This window comes from Manis javanica, chromosome 15 (genome assembly GCF_040802235.1).
Source record: "Manis javanica isolate MJ-LG chromosome 15, MJ_LKY, whole genome shotgun sequence".
Lineage (NCBI taxonomy): Eukaryota > Metazoa > Chordata > Mammalia > Pholidota > Manidae > Manis > Manis javanica.
This window is the reverse complement of record NC_133170.1, coordinates 40,331,304-40,350,978: the sequence shown is the minus strand read 5'-3', so window position 1 is coordinate 40,350,978 and position 19,675 is coordinate 40,331,304. Positions and strand designations below refer to the sequence as shown.

At 35.6% G+C, this 19,675-nt stretch overlaps 1 protein-coding gene across 2 annotated transcripts; it reads left to right on the top strand.

Moving 5' to 3' along the window:
• The first annotated feature begins 556 nt into the window (after window positions 1-556).
• DAZL (deleted in azoospermia like) lies at window positions 557-19,213 on the top strand. Of its 2 annotated transcripts, none has more exons than XM_073223256.1 (11): window positions 557-2,848; window positions 8,682-8,828; window positions 9,098-9,189; window positions 9,744-9,795; window positions 10,229-10,292; window positions 10,382-10,521; window positions 11,918-11,986; window positions 12,699-12,749; window positions 13,501-13,614; window positions 14,736-14,834; window positions 17,293-19,213. In XM_073223256.1, the coding sequence occupies exons 1-11, from the start codon at window positions 2,846-2,848 to the stop codon at window positions 17,344-17,346; spliced, it is 885 nt and encodes a 294-aa protein (XP_073079357.1). In that variant the 5' UTR covers window positions 557-2,845; the 3' UTR covers window positions 17,347-19,213. The 2 variants fall into 2 exon arrangements, with proteins under 2 accessions (XP_073079357.1, XP_073079358.1); XM_073223257.1 differs by lacking the exon at window positions 557-2,848 and adding an exon at window positions 3,278-3,630.
• The last annotated feature ends 462 nt before the right edge of the window (window positions 19,214-19,675 follow it).

Genomic DNA, 19,675 nt, shown 5'->3' with positions numbered 1-19,675 from the left:
CTATTAAGTGAAGATTTCATATGGTTTCAAGAAAATACCAGAACCTTTGTAAAAGTTATGATCTAAATAAACGTAACCAGAATTGCTTTTGGACTATGGAATATGAAGAATAGGTCAAATTCCAATTTAAACTCAAATTAATTGATTTATTTTTGACAAGAAAACGGGTCAAAATTTTAGAACTGTTGAAAGCTAATCCACAAATCCAGAGTGCCCAAAAACTCTTCAGCAGGAAGAATTTTTTAAACTCTTCTTAGTCATATATCATTGTGAAATTTAAGAACACCAAAGAAAAATAAATCTTAACTAGCAATTAGATTGACAGATTTTTCAGTAGCAACAGAAACCAGAGATAACAGAATAATATATTCGATATTCTGAGGGAAAAAAAGACAATTGGAAACCTAGAATTATTTATCCAGTAGAATCATCTTCAATGAACAAAAGCAAAATAAAAAGATTTTAGGTAGGATAAAACCTGAATCTTTACATCACACTCTCATTAAAGTAAATTCCATGGAATTTACTTCAAGCCTAGGAAAAAAATCTAGAAGGAAGATCTGAGATATGCAAAGAAATGGTAAGCAAGTTGATTTTTTACACATGTGGGTGGGTCTAAAAAACACCATGTATAATTTGTAGGAGGAAAACAGGATAAAACTATAGTAGTGAATAATAGCTTATAAATTGGGAGAGGGTGTGCAGTTAAAGCATCCTAATGCCTTCGAATTATGCAAGAGGAGAGTACAGATACTAGTTTTAGATTAAGTTTACAATTTTAAGTAGTAGAATAATCACTTTAAAATACACATAAAGTGGATTACTCCAAATAAATCGAGAGAAAAAGACAAGACACAAACTCCAAAAGAAGCTTTTTCTGTAAGTTTTTGACATTTTGAGTTTTGTTGTCTGCCATTCTCACTCCTGATAAATATAGTACAAGCATTTTATAGTTTTTCACTGTGAGTTTATCTTTAAAGGGTCCTTTTCTTAAGACAGTCCCTTCCAGCCTTTTATGGAAGCATCCCCCAGCTTGGTTTTTTGTTTCTGTGGGCATTCAGAGATCTTTTTGGAAGAAGTGGAGAATCAATTTCTAGATTTTGAGATTCCAGCAACACGTTAAGTGCTATAAATTTATACTCCAAACTCTTGTGAAATGCAGGTCTAGGGTTTCAAAATGTCATCATTGTTCATTCTTCTTTTCCTTTTCATCCAGAAATGGGACCAACTTCATCTGCTTGCCCATTATTGGGTGTTTTATAATTTCCTAGTCCACCCTTTTCCTGAGGATTATGTCTTTAAGACAATGGCTTTTTGTAGTGTACTCAGTTCCAGCTTCCACCTTGAGCTGCTCCAAACCCTTACCCTCCTGCCCTTACACTTCAGTTCTCCCTTTACAGAGACTAACAACATCTTGCCCACACCTAGGATAACCAACTATACTGGTTTGCCTGGGACCTGATTTCTGGGAATTTGGGGAGGGGAAGGAGTTCAGTTTTAAAATCAGTTCAGTCCGAGGCAAACTAGTTGACTGGTCACCCCCAGCGTGCATACCCGTAGCCAGAGATGAATCATTCAGCAAGATTTTCAATTTAATTTCTGGCATTTGGGGATTTCTCTTCATTTCTTATAAGTTTAGCCAAATAGTTAAAATAAAGTTAGTTACTATTTTATCTGGTATGCTATGAGTTGGTAGTGAGAGAGTTTTCAAGTTACAGAAGTCCACCATTTTGCCAGCTCACAAAAGTACGATTTTAATGCTTTCATCAGTACAAAAGTGAAGTGTGAGAATAAAAATCATAGCTAAGTTATCCCCCGTGGGTACAGGGTACTGGAGTGATTCTCTAAGTTGACTGATTTGCTCCACCACCGCCCCACAGCTCACCTTGCTCTAGGCCTTGTTTCTCTGACCTTGAGATTTTTCTAGAATTCTCCGGGCAGGCTTAGCCTACAAACCAAACTTTCTCACCTGTCAATTCAAAATCCCGGGAGGGAGAAATGTTTGCCCGTTTGTTCACTCCTGCATTCGCACTACCTGGCATTGTATAAATCTTTCCTGAAATAATGCCCTGAACACCAAGCAGGCCTGCCTTGTCTGCTTCTTCCAATCCAAGTCCATCTACCTCAGACGTGACAGAGAGGCTCCAAGCCTCTGGATTCTCGACGCCGCCTGCCCTATTCTCCACACACCTTCTACTTTGTACTGCTACAGGCATTTCACTAGATTCAGGGGCTGGCGACACGGATGATGGCCGTGATCCGGCGAACCCTGTGCGTTCAGGACGCCATTTTGAAGATAGAACCTAGGCACATTACATTTTTTCTTCAATTTTAATGCATGTTTAAGGGTGCATACTTATTTCAAGTGTGTTCCAAAGGCACTTTCGGGGTGCTGTGTGTGTCTGTGAGCCTGTCAGTCGGCCTCAGGGTGTCGTTGCCCCAGAGGCATGATGCCGGCCCACGCGCAGCCCCTGAGTACCCCCTGCGTGCCTTCAGGCCTGGCGTCGACGTCCCCCCAGCCCCCCCCCCGCAGGGGGCGGGGGCGCTGCCACCCATTGGCTGCGCTGCTGTGGCGAGTCCCCACCAGCTCGGCGCCACCTCTGGGAGCCCGCCACCGCCTCAGTGTGCCAGTGCCCCTTGGCCTCGTCACCTCGCTCTCAGGGCTCCACAGCTTGCCAGCACCTTCGGGCCTCCTCTCACCCGCTCTGATCCTTGATCCCTTCGCCTTCCGCCCCCGGGTGGCGGGCACCACCAGACCTAACCAACAGCAGCCCCAGGGGTGCTGCCCGAAGCGCAGTCTCTGCTCCTCCAGGCCCGACGGCCAGAACTGCTCGCAGCCGCCATCATGGTGAGTTGAGAAGGCTGCCTGAGGGGTGCAAGCCCGACAGGGTCCTCCAAGATGGCTGAAGTTCGGCTTTGGTGGTGCGCGGGAGGAAGCCAAAAGTGGAGTCACCTTACTTTAGGCCCTGGGTTCTGGCCAGGTGCTCCTCTGCCGGAGCCTGACAGAGGCCAGGAGCAGGCCTACAAGGCCCGCCTGCTGGCCGGGAGGGCCAGACTGTGGGGGAGGCGCGGGCCTGGGGACCCCTCCCACGGGCGAAGATGTGCAAGGCCGCGGCCTTCGCGCCCCCCAGCTGCCGCGGTTCGGCCTCGGCTGTGGAGGGGCGTTTGGTGACCGGGCGCCGCCCGGGCCTGAGGGGCCTGAGGGGCCTGAGGTGCGGGGCACGCCGTCCCCCTCCCGCCCCTCCCTTCGCGCCTCCCTTCCCGCGCTTACCTGTGGGAGCGCAGCGGGCCTGCGCGAGATGGCGGCGGCCTCCGGCGGGCGAACGCCCCCTGGCGCCGTTGTGTGAGGCCCCGGCCTGCCGACGGGAGCGGGTGCCGCCGGCCGGGACCGGGCTGAGGCGCCGGGCGGTGGGGCGTTCGGAGCGCGTCCGCGAGCGGCGGGGCGGGCCGCCGCGAACAGAGGCGGCCTGAGGGCGGGGCGGCCCCTTCGTGTGGCGACCGCAGACGTAGGTCTCACCGGCGCCGTCGTTTCTGCGCGAGGTGGGGGCGCGCAGACCTGAGGCGGTGGACATGTTTCCTGAGGGAGCACTTTTTTCCCCTCTAGATAAACGGGGAACTTGAAGCAAAAATGTACGCACGCTAATACGTACTCTTTGGTGTCTGTTTATGTGAGTTTTGGTAAATGCACAGTTGATTCAAGATACAGCCCTGAACACTTTTGACCAACCATTAAGTCACAATTATATACTGTGTGTTTACTGATAGTATAATAATTATTCTCTCTAGTTTTACAAGGGAGCAAATTTACGTGCAACTTAGTGCCTACAAACATTAAAACAAAAATTAATAATAATTTATAGTAATTTGTGTCTTATCCGTACTAAAAATTATCTAATGATCAATATAGTTGCTATAAATTATTTACAATCTTTTTCTCCCCTATTTTGGAGGCAAGGGGAGAAATGCCAATAGCTTGTTTTTTCTTCTGATTATAAAGTAGCATATTAACTCATTTGAAAGTTATGTAAGAAAAGGTCCATCTTAATTCTAACACCTATAACCAGTGTTCAAATTTTGATACATATATTCCTTTCCAGATTGTTTTTATGCGTGTATTGTGTATAGATAAATTTTATTTTACAGAAGTTGTGCCATGCTGTGTATTACTGTTTTTTACAACCTGCATCTTTCACTTAATATATGAGTATTATTCCAAAGATAAATATATGATATTAGAGTATAAGATTATACCATTACTTATTTTACCAAACTTCCTTATAATGAGTGATTTCTCTATATTAAATAAATCCTATAATGAGTGTCTTTTTGCAGATATTTTGGCATGCTTATTCTATTAATTCCATGAAATAAATTGCCAGGAGTAGAATCACTGGGTGAAAAGATTTGCCCATTTTATAATAATTTTAAATTATGATACATCTTTCCAACTTACTATTGATAAAGCTTGTACCAGTATATATTCCATTACCACTGACAATGTGTATGTAATCTTTTTTTCCACACTCTTCCCAATGAGAGTTTACTATTCTTTTTAAAGTTACTAATCTAATAGCTGGAAAATACTTTGCTTTGTTGATGTGTTTTTTTTTTTATTCATTAGTGAAATTGAAGTTTGTTAACTTTTTAAATTTCCTTTGTATGAATTCTTAATCCACCTGTTTGCATATTTATCTTAATGACTTATAAAAACTTTATATTAATATTAACGCTTTGTCATATACAGAGGAAAAAATTTATAGTGGTTATAAGGAGGTGCCCTTATTCCTAATTTCAGTGGAAATGACTATAATGTTTCTCTTTAAACCTGATGATAGTTTAGAATTAGATCGGTAGAAAATAAGATCCTTCTAGTTCTGTTTTAAAAGTTAGAATAATTTTTGTGTGTATAGATATCGGGTGGAGGGTGGGGTGCACCAAGACAGAAAAATTTTTTAATTTAAAAGTTAGAAAATTAATGGTGTATTTTATATCAACTACTTTTTCAGTGGTGAATTACAGTAACATTTCCTAAGTGAAACATCCTTGCAATTCCAATGTAAACTGTACTGTATGGTTTTTATATACTGATGGAATTTTGCATCTCTGGAGCGGGGCAGCAGTAGACCATCTTAATCAGGTTTTGCTGCTTATGTGGTGCCAGTTTTGTAAAATACATTGAGAATTAATTTTTTCTCTTTGAAAGCATTGTAAGAAAAGCATTTGAATTTTATCTCTCCTTCATTCCCTCTTCTATCTACTATTATTTCTGTCTTGGTGCACCCCACCCTCCACCCAATATCTACACACACAAAAATTATCTGTTTCTTTACAGTTTGAAAAACTCCCAGTGGAACTGAGCCACAGTGGAGCTGAGCCAGAAATTCAGTGTTCTGTCTTAAGATTTATTTTTTTAATTTATGTTTCTTTTTTAATTTACATTGCTTTAAGGTGCCGTTTTCATCAAGATTTCCATATTCCCATAGACTTTATCCATAGCATTCTCTTATAATCTGTGGTCATATACTTTTTTCATGACTAATATATATTTTTGCCTCCTGGCTCTTTTTTTTATCTTTGCCTGTATTGTTTGTTTATTGTTCGGATTTTTTTCTCCCAGGAGTCTACTCTTGGTTTTACCTAAAAGGTTTTATTCTGATTTTCATTTCCTAATTCTTTAATTCAGCTTTTCTCTTTATTAGTGCCTTCCTTTGGTGGATGTAAGTGATGACCACAAGTTATAAACCTCTTTGCTGGTCCTTATACATAGATTTGTGTTTGCAAGTAGACACAGTTGAATGAAGTCACATGGAAGAGCTGACAGCCCATGAGCTTGAGTAACAATTTTTTTCAGCTTTTAGTTATCTTTGTTATTTGGTTATCCAAATATAACAGAATATATCTTACTGCAAATAATGTGCTTAGTGGCCTACAAGTTCACCTCTCCCTAATATCCCAGCAGTACTCATTTCAAAACCCACCAACTTATTTGAAGGTATAAGAAAAATAATTCCTTCTTACATTTAATTTACTTGTAGTTTTATTGTCTTTTATACCTTTGATAGTTAAGATTAATACTTAAACACCAAACGTTTTGCTTTAGCCTAAGCATTCATTTGTAGAGGATTTTTGGCAATAGTTTAAAAATAACCTAAAGTTGCCTATTGGTTGTGGATTTTTTAATATATTAATTGAAGATAATACACACACAGCGGGAATTTAGTATCTGCGGCTCAGGTATCTTAAAATGGAGTACTTTGCTTTGTTAGCTTTGTGTGCCACCTGCTGGCTGAGGACGGGGACTTGATGATGCCTTCTTGAGGCTATTAGGACACTAGTAAAATGATTTTGGTGAATTATATACTTAACATCCCAATTAAGCAGGCAGCCATCCAATTTGTGCAACCCAACCCCAAAACAAACTTCCTATAATATAAAAGGGCTTTTTTTTCTTTTTCCCAAATTACTCTTTAGTTGTCTCAACTATCCATTTCACTTTTGTAGGTACAATATGAAATGTGGACTTCCCTGTGTAATTCTGGTGATGTTATCACAGGGTTTCTCAACTGTGACCCTTTTCAGATTTGGGGCCAGATAATTATTTGTTATGGGGAGCTGTCCTTTGTATTATAGGATTTTTTTTGTGTGTGTACACCTGGCCTCTACCCATTAGATACTAGGAACACTCCTCAGTTGTGACAACCAAAAATACCCCTGGGCCACAAAATCTCCCTTGGTTGAGAATCAGTATATTATCATAAATCCTTATAATCTGGCAGTTTCTGACCTGATGTTAACATTCCTAAATTAAAATACATCCATCCATTGTGGTCAGAGACAGATAATACTGTAAAACAGTTAATCAAATAAAAAGGTACCCAAAGTTCATCTACAAATTAAGGGAATATTGTGGAGAAAAGAAGGTACAAAAATTTCAGAACCACTGTTCTGTTTTATTTGTGTTTTAGATTTTTGAATGAGATAATTGAAAGGGATTGGTAAATTTATAGCAAAGGGAAAACTAGTCAAGTTCTTAATACGCCAAGGTATATGGCATATATAATATAGTCCCACTTAGAAAAAAAGTTATGTAACATTAAAAAGCTTTAGAACAATAAAGAAACCTTACAAATAATTTTTTTTACTCTCTCCTACTTCATTATACCTGTTACATAGTTAAAAGAAAGAATTAGAAAGTATTCAAATAAAAACACAGGGCAGCAAGTATAAGCACAAATAGAAAAAGGCCAAACCACTCAAACTTGGTGATTTGACAATTTTGATTTCATCTCTAATTAGTAAAGCGGTTTATAGAATTTTAAATTTTACTTCTAACATTTAACAAAATAGGAACTTTCTCATTATTATTACTAATTTCTATAAAAATTGCTTTGCATACCTTTAAAATATAAATACCAGTTTTCTTTTGTTATTGTTTTGTTTTCCTCCATAAGCAGAGGTATTATAGCTTTATCTCTTGCAGCCTTTTGTAATTAACCTCTTACAGTCAATAAGGTATAACATAAATGAATTTCAGGTGAGAGGATCACCATAGTTTATTGAAGTTCCAACTCTGGTTGTTAATTAATAAGGTATCTAGAAAATAAATAACTAGTAAAAGCAGGAAAGAAACTTTTTTTAACCTATTGAAAATAAATTTAAGTGACAGCACACTAACTTATATTGGCATACCACTTTATACTTTACAAGATGTTATTACACTTCAACGTAATTTTCCAAGATTAAAGGCTGCCAAGTAAGTGGCTTATATATAACCTAGTTATGGACATGAACCTAGATCTCCTGACTAAACTAATTTTTATATCACTGTGCTATAGTGCCTTTACAACATACATGTTGCCAGTAAATTCTGCTTCAGAAAAATTTACATTAACCTTAGTGTGGGAAGACTAAAAACAGTTCTGAACAGAATCCAGAAAAATAATGAGTTTCATGTGTGGGCCTTTTTATCTGAAAAGAAAGATTGTGTCATTTATATCTATTGGCCTAGTATGAAAATTAGACTTATCAGTAGGATTGATTTGGTGTTAATCAAGAAGAAAAATGTTACTTTTAGCTATGATATGTGAGCAAATGATGTTTTCATCGTCCATTTCCAAAGTAAAGTGGGCATACTAACAGAATATTGTGATTATAAAATCCATGTTAATTTTGGTGAACAGAAAATGAGGCAAGACAAATTGGTTTAAAATGTTGATGTTTGTTTTCTTTTTAATGTAGCTTTAAAATTTTTTTTATCTTTTTAAGAGATTTACCATGCTTTTTAAATAAGGTATACAGTAAAATTAAAGTTTGCTTACTGGCATAGAACAGGATGACTTTAATAACTTGATATTTTACAAATCTGAACTTGCTAGTCATTTTTTAACAGTTCCCACTTATTTTCACAGTTAATATAAAGTGAGTATTCTACCATAGCATTTTACAAGAGATGATGATGGACAACACTGGGTTTAAGAAAGTACGATACACTTTTGTTAAAATTTCATCATGATTAGTCTAATTAATTTAAATCCTGAGTTTGAACTAAGTTGTTTGATTATTAATTTAAAATGAAGGTGATTTATATGAAAATGTTTTATATTTAAATACAAAATTGATAGCACATTATGTATGGCTTTAGCCTGTATATCTAGTGATGATATCTGCTTTCCAAATTACAGTCTGCTGCAAATTCTGAAACTCCAAACTCAACCGTCTCCAAAGAGGCCAGCACCCAGTTCTCATCATCTACGACCAGCCAAGGCTATGTTTTACCAGAAGGAAAAATCATGCCAAACACCATTTTTGTTGGTGGAATTGATGTTAGGGTATTGTATCCATATTTCATTTGTTTTAAAAAATACATTGTGAATAATGGGATTTGCGACCTGTTGGAAACATAGGTTTTTTGTACTCATGCAAGTTTGGAATTGATTTTATGTTAACCAATAGGGACTAAAACTGTCTTTGACAAAGAGCTACAGGTAGTTAGGGGATACATGAGGGAGATAATTCCACAACATTAAATCTTCTTTATAGTATCAAAAAGTTTTTGAATGCTGAGTTTTTACTCTTGAAGTCAAATTCTTCTCCATAGATGGATGAAACCGAAATAAGAAGTTTCTTTGCTAGATATGGTTCAATAAAAGAAGTGAAGATAATCACGGATCGAACTGGTGTGTCCAAAGGGTAAGTAAAACATGCTAAGTATAAATTATAGAAAGTGTGCTATGGCATCTATAGAAGAGAAGAGTTTAAAACTGATATTCTTACATTTGTATAAATAAAATCTGGTGCTTTGTCAGGTTCCTTTATGTAGAGGATAAAAGTTTGTTGCCAGCTCTTCTATTTAATAATTTCCTTGATGTTTGTATTTAAATATTTCCTGTCTTCATTTATTACACATAAGTGGGTTAGTCAGTTTTATCGATTGTTTTTGTCACACATTTCACAGTATCTTAAATTTTAACCATTATGATGTAGATAATAAATTCAGAATCTTAGATATGAATTTTCTGTTAATGAATGAAGTTTCCATGCTACCTTACTTCTGACATAGATCAGGGTAAGAAAATTTTAAAAAAAGCAGTAATATTTATGCAGGATCCATTATGTACATTTTAAAAATACTTATCTCAGTATATGCTTTATCCTTTATCATTATTCTGTCAATTATCTCATTGACTACTAGAAATTTTAGGTCATACTTACAGAGGTGATTTTATACTTATCTGCCCTTTTAGCTATGGATTTGTTTCGTTTTATAATGACGTGGATGTCCAGAAGATAGTAGAAGTAAGTAATCTTATGGGAAAATCTCTTAATTAGCTTATGTTTAATTAAGTTTAGGTTAGTTTTGTTTAGTATTGTTTCAGTCCTGAATTCTTGTATGAAATATTAGAAATATATATACTTTATGTTTGAAATTCCAAACTTAATCTTACATAGCTTGTCAGAAAATATTTTTTATTGGGCGTATCTGACTTCATGAACTAGAGACAGGACTGGATGGATAGCGTGTAAAAGTTTTTATCATGTTCATGACACCTCTGAACACTTTGACTAGAGTAGTGAGGGTAGATAAGATAGCTTCATGCAGATAAATTTTGATTTGGTGTGGTCGCACTCTGATCTATGACTGTGGGGATCTTAGAGGACTAGGTTACCAAAGTTTTAGAAGTAAAGGCTTCAAAACTGATTCTGGTTTTGCTGCTGTTTTTATTTTCAGTCACAGATAAATTTCCATGGTAAAAAGCTGAAACTGGGCCCTGCAATCAGGAAACAAAATTTCTGTGAGTAAAGAAAGGAATTGATGTTGACAGATGCATAGCTTTTCAGAGAACTAAAAATAGGTTTTGTTTTCTTTTTATTCTTTGAAAAGGTGCTCATCATGTGCAGCCACGTCCTTTGGTTTTTAATCCCCCACCACCACCACAGTTTCAGAGTGTCTGGAGCAGTCACAACCCTGAAGTGTACATGCAGCCTCCAACCATGATGCATCCTATAACTCAGTATGTGCAGGTGAGAATTCTCTACAGTCTTGGCTTTTTATTATAGTTTTGGAAATCTTATAGATGGGACCTTTTAAAAGTAAGCCTGTCTTATTTCTGACTTCTGTGGGATTATATCCATGGTTTCCATAATAAGTGATATATATGTCCCTGTTTGAATACTTTGAGTGATGGAAAATTACTACATTTTTTAACAACCTGTCATTCTTAGTGTTACTCCTTATACTAAGTTAAAATCTGCTTCCATATACTTGGTAAGCTTTTATCTTAGAACTGACCCCTATGGCCACATAGCAAATATTTCTTCTTTTTTGCCTGTTGTGACAACTCCTTAAATATTTGAAGGCAGCTTTCCTTATGCCTGGTTTATTCTTTGTTAAGGTTAGCAGTTCTTCTCATTATTCTTTATTTGCAATGATTTTCAGATGCCTCCTCATACAGAGTGCTGGCATCCAGATGTATTCTGGTTCTAGAAAGGATAGGTTCATGATGACTTAACTGTATTTGTAAGTCCTATGAGTTTCTGGCATATAATTTATCTGGTCCTGGTTACTTTAATATTTGAAGTGGGATTTGGAATATTTAATATCTCTTACTGATGATAACACTTAGTTCATTTTACTTTCTTCAGTTTAAAAGATGTTTGGAAGAAAAGAAAGACAAGATAATGTGAAATAGGTCTACATTGCCTTTCATTTGTTTACATTTTCCATCAACCAGAAGTATAGAATGGTATATATTTTATTTTTCTTGTTCTAAGCATGGCTAGAAGAAAACTCCTATTTGCTCCTAAAACTTACTGTGAGCTATTACCTCTTCTGGCTGTATTCATGTATGCTACTATGGTAGATGTTTTGAATCAGTAAATATTTTTTGAAAGATACAATACATTGTGCAGTCTCGTTTCCAATTTTGGGTTATACACGGCCCTTAACATTTAGAAGTAAAATACAGAAAGAGCCATAAAATCTATAGGAGGACTACATATGTACTACACCTGACCCCAATAATATTGTCAAAAGAATACCAAACTGCCTAAAAGTGTTTATACAAAGAAGTAGCAGGTGTATTAATATAACTTTAACATGGAAATCTGTCCTAATAGAGCCTTATCACCAGTGTAAGAAAGAACTTTTAGGTGGAGGTAAACAAGATAAACTTAGGTTGACAAAATCAGTCACTTCTTTCATTTATCTCTTTCTTCTCCCTACCCAAAAAGCTAACATTCAACAGAGAATGCTTTTTTCTTCATGAATCCAGTAACTCAAATAGAATCCTGCATGGTATATAGAAAAATAATGAAAATTTATTTTCATATTTTTGTTGTATTAGGAATAATATTTCTTCTTCCTAGTTTTCAAAAATTTACCTTGCTAATACATTCTTTATGTAAATTTTATTTTCAGGCATACCCTTATCCCAGTTCACCAGTTCAGGTCATCACTGGATATCAGCTGCCTGTATATAATTACCAGGTAATTTAAGAAGGAACAAAATGATTTACTTTGAAATATTAGTGAGGCCTTTATCTATGTAAATTTCCCCAGTAGATTGTTATTTAAACTAGTTGAGTAGGCTTACATATAAGAAAAAATAAGAATGTGTCTAGAATTATGGGCTATATATTACTTAAGAATAAGGGAATGATATTTTGACAGGAATATACTTAGCAAAGTTTTCTTTTGTACTGTCAAGATTTGGTGTCCTCTTCTATAGTTCCACATATCTTCCTGCATCCTTGTTGTCAAATAGCTGAAATAATCCAAGCTGAATATAAATTTTTCTAGGGAGATATATTGAAATAAAATGATTACTCCAATCTTAGAGCATTGAATTACAGTTGTATTTGATAATGTTTATATTATCTGGCTGCCAAGATAGTAGTTCTCTGAATTTCTGCCCATGGAGAGGACCATATCTATGGTAATAAATTGAAAGAACTGCTATCTCTGAGTTTTCCTGAAAGCCAGCTACAGAAAATTGAGGAAAAGGCGGGGTTTATATATGAAAATAATAATAAAACCCTCAGGTACTATAAACATAAAGTACTTCTTTCTTTCATTCTTTTTCTTTTATTATAACAAGTTCAAGGAGCCAGCATGACAAATAAGTACCTCAAAACTGTCTCCTATTTGTGTGAAAATATATAAGAATATATAAATAATAGTTACTTCCTTGTTTTTAAAGATGCCACCACAGTGGTCTGGGGAACACAAGAGTTATGTTATACCTCCTCCGGTAAGGTGAATTAACCAAACATGTACTTCCCTATTCATTATTTTAATATTTTCTTGTTTGACTTATATATCTTGACCTTTAGTCATATGTATGCCTAGAAATATTTTTAAATATCCTTTTACATTATGTGTTAGGTTTTCTTAAGTTCTTGTCAATGCACGTATATACTCCTGTGGTTGGAACTGTGCTGTTTCTCATTTTTGTGTGCGTAAATGATGGCTGCTCTCCATACAACAGTACTCATGTGCTTGTTGATAGATTGCATAATCCAAGAAAGGTAGTATTAATACCTATGCTAATTCTAATCTTAGGAATCTAGAATTAGTATTGAATCTGCCTCTTGGTTTCACACATAAAATCTGTTGAAGAAAAATAAAGAAATACTTCGCTACTAATAGATGTTGTATAAGAACAGGATAAAAACAAAAGAGGGTGCTAACTCTTAAAACACTTGAGCGTTTGTTACCTTCTGTCTTTCATCAAGATATAGTTGAAGGATGTAATATGAGTTAAAATTCTTAGGCACTGGGAAATTCCTATTGCCTTGCTACATGTTGGAGTTTTCTTTGACTCCTTCTAATTCTAATCATATTGAAGCTTAGAAGACATTTCAAAATAAAAGATTGCTTTACTGCATTTCAACTAAGACTACATTGATACTTTCAGTATCAGCTCAACCTTTTGAAGAATAGATTGCTTAGAAATGTATCTAATGGATATCTCTTTACTCATACTTTTATTTTAAATGTAGACTTATACAGCTGTTAACTACCACTGTAATGAAGTTGTTCCAGGAGCTGAAATGTTGACAAGTGAATGCTCCGTTCATGAAGCTACTGCATCCTCTGGAAATGGCCCACAAAAGGCAAACATCTAATTTTACTTACTAATATTTATAGTCTCATATTTTTTCAAGTTTTAATAATGGCTCTTTATGAAGCAAGCATGTTTGCCCAAATTTAAAGATGGAAGCCATAAATTACAGAGCTTAATAGTTGATAATTCAGCAATTTATGTAAAAGTTGATGAAATCTCAGTACCCTGAAACTTTCATTGTATACATATAGTTTCTGATTCAGTAATCTTTCCCTTTTTCATTGTCCTTCCATTCAGTAATCTTTCCATTTTCATTTTTTTAACCATACTTTCATAAATACCGCATTAACATGATTTGGTAAGATGCAATAGACAGGTTTCCTTTTTTTTTCCTTTCCTACTCCACAAAAGTATGAATTATAACTACCTTGTCTTTTACCAATTCAAACATTTACTAGCTAAATTATAATATGTAATTACAGTATTATCATAACATTTGGTGGCTCTCAAGAGTGGTGGAGTTCTTAGTAATAACAGAAATACTGAAATAGGCAAAGTTGTTTCTCTATTATCTTTAGATCAGATTCCTGTAATAATGCTGTCACTCTTGAATTCTGTTTTGAATGAGTGGGAATGTAGAAGTAGTTGATATGATGGGGAAATCACAATGTAATGTTGAAGATTCCCATTGCAGTGTGTGAACTTCACCCGTGTGTTTCTCAGAGGGAAAAAATGCTGACAACTGTGAACTATAGGATGTTCAGAACTACTGAACTATACTAAACAATTCCCTGATTTGATACATGAATTAAAATTTGAAAAGATATTAAAATAGTGTATAGTATAATTAACAGGTTTTATCCTGGGTATTTTTTCTTGAAATGCTGAAGTTCATTGTTTCTTACCTAAGAGGAAAAATTTAAAAACTGAAGGGAATATCTTAGGGTTTTACTAAATTGAACTTTTTCAACCACTGCTCTGTCACTAAGACTAAGATTGCACACTATTTCTTAAATTTCAAAGAGAAGTTACATATTAAGTGACATATGGTAAGAATTACGAATTACATAAGAATTCTTTAGCAAGAAGTATATGCATTCAATAAACTTTTTAAAAATGTTTTAATAGTAAAAGGAATAATCTTTAGATTACTGAAAACTTCTGTTTCAGAAATCTGTGGACCGAAGCATACAGACGGTGGTATCTTGTCTATTTAATCCAGAGAACAGACTGAGAAACTCACCTGTTACTCAAGATGACTACTTCAAGGTATGAAAGGAATAGTATACAGGATAAAATGCACATTTGTCAGCTATGAATCGTCTTTTTTCCTATAGTATATTTAGTTTGAGTTCATGTAGAGCATTTAATTGAATTCTTGGCATTTGACTGTAACCCAGTAAACCATTGTGAGTGAGTTTTACCTGGCAGTGTATTTTATGTTGCTCAAACTTCGATACAGTAGAATTTGTCCTTGGGAAAGAAACCTTTAGCAGAAGCTAACAACTGAAAAGGTTCCTGAAAGAGGAGAGTTGAAAGAGAATATTGGCTTGACCAAATACAAAAGAAAATTTTAGATAACAGAAAGCAGAACTTAAGAGTACATGGATATTGGTACTTAAGAGAAGAAAAGAAATTGATCACTCAAATGACATACCTGAACAATGCGGGAGAGAAGAGATCATGTGAAAAAGTAAAAAAAAGCTGAGTAGAAAGAAATGGAAGTTGATTCAGAGTTGGTTAAGTGGAAGAGAATGTGGGTGTTTGAATTTAAGTTCTGCTTTCTGGTCTTGATTCTATCACCTCAGATAAATCACTTAAATCTTACTAGGACTCCAGTTTTTACAAGTCTAAGATGAGGAAACATAGGACTAAAGATTTTTAAGATCCCTTTAGTTCTGAGGCTGTAAATATGGAAAGGAACTGACTGGTCTCTCCATGGGGAGAACAGGAATTTTTTCATTTTTTTATAACAGGTTTATTGATACAGAATTCACATACTATACAGTTCACCCATTTAGAATGTACAGTTCAATACTTTTAGTATGTTCACAGAATTGTACACCATGGGTCACAATATTAGAATATTTTAATCACCCCCCAAAATAAACCCCCTACCCATTTTCAGTCACTCTACATTTTCCCCACAACTCATCTATCACACCTACTTTCTTTAGAGGAATTCCCTGTTCTGGTTATTTCATATAAATAGAATAATACAAAATTTGGCCTTTTGTGACTGGGTTCTTTCACTAGTATAATGTTTTCAAGGTTCATCTATGTTAGAGCATGTTTCACTACTTCATTTCCTTTTCCTTATGGATATACCACATTTTGTTTATCCATTCTTCACTTGATAGACTTTTGGGTTGTTTCTTTTTTGCCTCTGATGAGTAATGCTGTTAACATTTTGAAGAACTGACAGAAGTTTTCCAAAATGACAGCACCATTTTCCATTCAAAGGGAAATTTTCGATCATTGTTGTATCTTAAAACAAAGGAGAATAGCTTTTTTCCATCTAAGAATTTACATAGGATGAAGCTTACAGCCTTTTTAAAGGGTAGTCTAAGGACTTTATAAATGCATAAGGGGAGAGCTGTAACAGGATTAAGTCTTTAACCATCTTCACAACAGGGAGCATAAACATACTCATTTAAAGTTGATATTTGTTCTCTGGCTATTTCATCCTGTATAGACAGTACAATTTAAAATTAAAGAACTGGGGCTATATGACAGCTTACCTTGCCCAAAGTTTTCAAGGTTAAATAAATAGTACTTAGATGATACAGTCTTTAAACTTGAGTTTTCACCTGATATTAGACAAAAGTCTCCCTTTAGACCACAATTTTCTGCTTCTCTGGGCTATGAGTCAAAAGTTGGTAGTTTGCAGATGTCTGGCATCTAGACCTATTTTGATAAGCTAAATGTTGTTTTCACTGAAATTGAATGCATTGAGGCAGGATATACATAGTAAATTCTACTCTGTTGTCCTAATTCCAGCTCCTTCAAAATCCTTCATATCTTTACCTGACCTCTGAAGGTATTTGAGTTTGTGACTTCCGGGCTTTAACTCAAATAGGATATTACCCTGTTGCAGATGACATAATTTACAGAAATCACTTTTCTTTATATGACAAACTGAATTTAATTCCTAGGAAAAGGACTAAACACAGAGAGCTAAAAGTGTGGCTGAATAAATAGAGAAGATACTATTAGGTTATTACTAGTTTACTGAGCTCCATTCCTCTTTGTAATGCCTCACCTCCCTCCATCTGCCCATCTGCCAGCAGCGTAAAGTCCAGGCATATCCTGCGTAAATATCCAGCGTAAATATCCAGGATGAAACCTGTTAATTATGGATGGGACAGTTATGGATAGGTTGTTTATTTTTCTCTTAATTTCCTAAAGAATGATCGATCTTCATCACAGGATAAGGATATGCCTTAAAATATGCCAAAACTTCTATTTTTTAACCTAAAAACCTGGGATTTCAGTTTAAGTGGAGTGCTATTCTCAAGCCATGATTTCTCCCATGTGCACTTCTTTTAGTGAAAACAGTACATTTTAAAATTAAGTTAAGGAATGCTTCCCAAAAAGGATCACTTTTCTCCCATTATTTATAGTTTTAAAACTAAAATAAATGCTTTAAGTATCTTGCAACTCTTAGGTCATAGTGATATTAGGAAATTTTTAATGAAGTATAAAGGATTGTTTCTGTCTTTTCTAGGATAAAAGAGTGCATCACTTTAGAAGAAGTCGGGCAGTGCTCAAATCTGTTTGATCCTCTCTGCTGACTTTCTAGTCTCATTGGAAGTTGTTGGTTTTGAATATTAAGAGACTGAAAGTTGTTCACTATTACATAAATTTAATGCTGAATTTGTATAAATTGTACTCAGACTTTCTACATAAGTTATATTAGATGGCCTAGTTTTACTTTACACTGAAACTGTTTTTCATTAGATGTTTATTTAGAAACGTTCTGTGTTGAATATATAGTTGAAAGTAAAAAATAGTAAAGACCGAAAGGAGTAACTTAAGATATATTTGTAAGGACTTTTTTAAACAGAAATTAACATGTTAAGAGTTTGAAAGTAAATGCTGATTTTCAGAAAATTGTTTTAGAAAACCTACTATTTTGAAAGGTCAGAATTTTGATAGTTTGAATACAGGCATTTCATTTCTCCAACAAGTAACAGTGAACATTATAATATTTACAGTGCTTAACAATTGTGCTTAACATTTATTATTTGTCTAGAAATTTACCACAAAAGCAAGAGTTTTTAAAACTACATTTTTAATCAGTGGTACTCAACATACAGTTAACTTTATTGATGTCTTCCTTATCTAAACCCAGTAAAACAGATTCTAAACAAAACAGTCCAATCAGTGGGTCTTATGTTTATTCAAAATATTTATCTTTTATCTGGAATCCACACATAGATATGCTATTTGATTGGGATGGCAATTAGGATAACTAAAATTCTGGGCCTAATTTTTTTTTAAAAATCCAAGACAAACTAAATTTTACTAGGAACATAAGCTTCTCAGTGAGTTACCATTCTCCTTTTTTTTCTTGTTTCCTTTAAATGCTAAACTTGATGGCTGTATCTTAAACTGTGCTAAATATTAGTATTAAAGTGCTGAAAATTTTTTTATGTCACTTGACAATCAGAGTATCTGAAAGGAATTTTTTATAAAAACATGAAAATATTAGTTGTTAAAAAGCAAATAGATTTGTATTTTATTAGCCTATTATATTCCCTTTATTAAAGTAAAATATATCCAGGAGAGTCAAAGTAATTTTGGCATTTCTAAACCACAAAAGTTGTTTAGTAAGCATATCCCAAGAATGTACTAGAGTCAGAGTCAACAATCCATTTCTAGATTAGCTAGTCTCCCTGTTGTTAGACATTGTATCTTGACAGGCAGCTAGAGCACCAGCACCAGGTTTGCTGTACCCACTGTCTTGCTTTTCCAGTCAGTATCCTGTTCTAGCAGAGGTACCTAGAACAGGTGATGTGAAGAGGAGAAGTAGCAGTCTGAGCAGTCTGAGAACTCAGCCCTAGAAAGGTGGCAGTAGGGTGGGTAATCCTTTCTAAGGGAAACCCTTGTATCACATCATATGATTTGCCGCAGACATGAGTTTAAAGTGGCTTCTTAGCCTTCTTTACATTGGCTCCTTTGCTACCACATGGAGACACCATTTACCTTACTTAGCCTATTGCAGTTACCATAGGCCTTCTCTTCAGGGCCTCTTGTTGTCTTAGTCTAAACAGTTTTCATTCTGAATCTGAAGAGACTTTTAACTTAAGGATCCCCAAGAGGGCTTACTTATGCCTCAGAATTTGAAAGTGCCCTGAAATTTGTCCTTTTAAGAATTCTCTGTTCTTGTTGTGTGTGTATATCATTCTGTCATTAAATCTCCAGATTACTACAGATAATACCAAGGTCTAAAGAGCCAATTCAAATTATCCCAGTATGGCCTTAAGGAAAGTAGGGGAATAAACTTTGTATTTGTCCGCTGTTTTGTTGGACTGAAGTATTTAAGAGAGTAAGGTAGAAAGACAACACAAATCCTGAACCTTTCAAAATGGAAAATTAATTTTAAAGTTAGAAATAAGTTCATATTACCTATAGCTGAAACTGTCTTTGCATAAATGAATAAAAAGAAATAAACTTCTTTTTCCCAAAGTGTTTTGGACCTACTTATTCACCCCATATTACCTAAAGAAATGGCCAGTTGGGTGGGTAGTATGTGAACAGGGGTTGAGACCCTTGAAATTCAAAAGTGTAAATATTCTTCAGTTTTTTAACCTGGCAGATTTGGTTTATAAACGCAAATTTGGGGACATTGTATTACTTACAAAGAGAGGTTTTCATAAGAAAACAACCCTTTTTATGTTGAGTTGGAAATGATTAACTGACTTCCAGAGCCGTGCATCAACAGCAGTACCTACTAGGCGTGCTGGAGCATCATATATGACTGTGGTCTCATGGCCAAGGCCCTCTCAATTTGGACTCCATAAACTCCCTTTTGTTTACTGCACACTTTGGGCCTAATCTCTGTGACCTTTTTACTTGGGGATATTGAAGTTGTCAATAATAGAGCA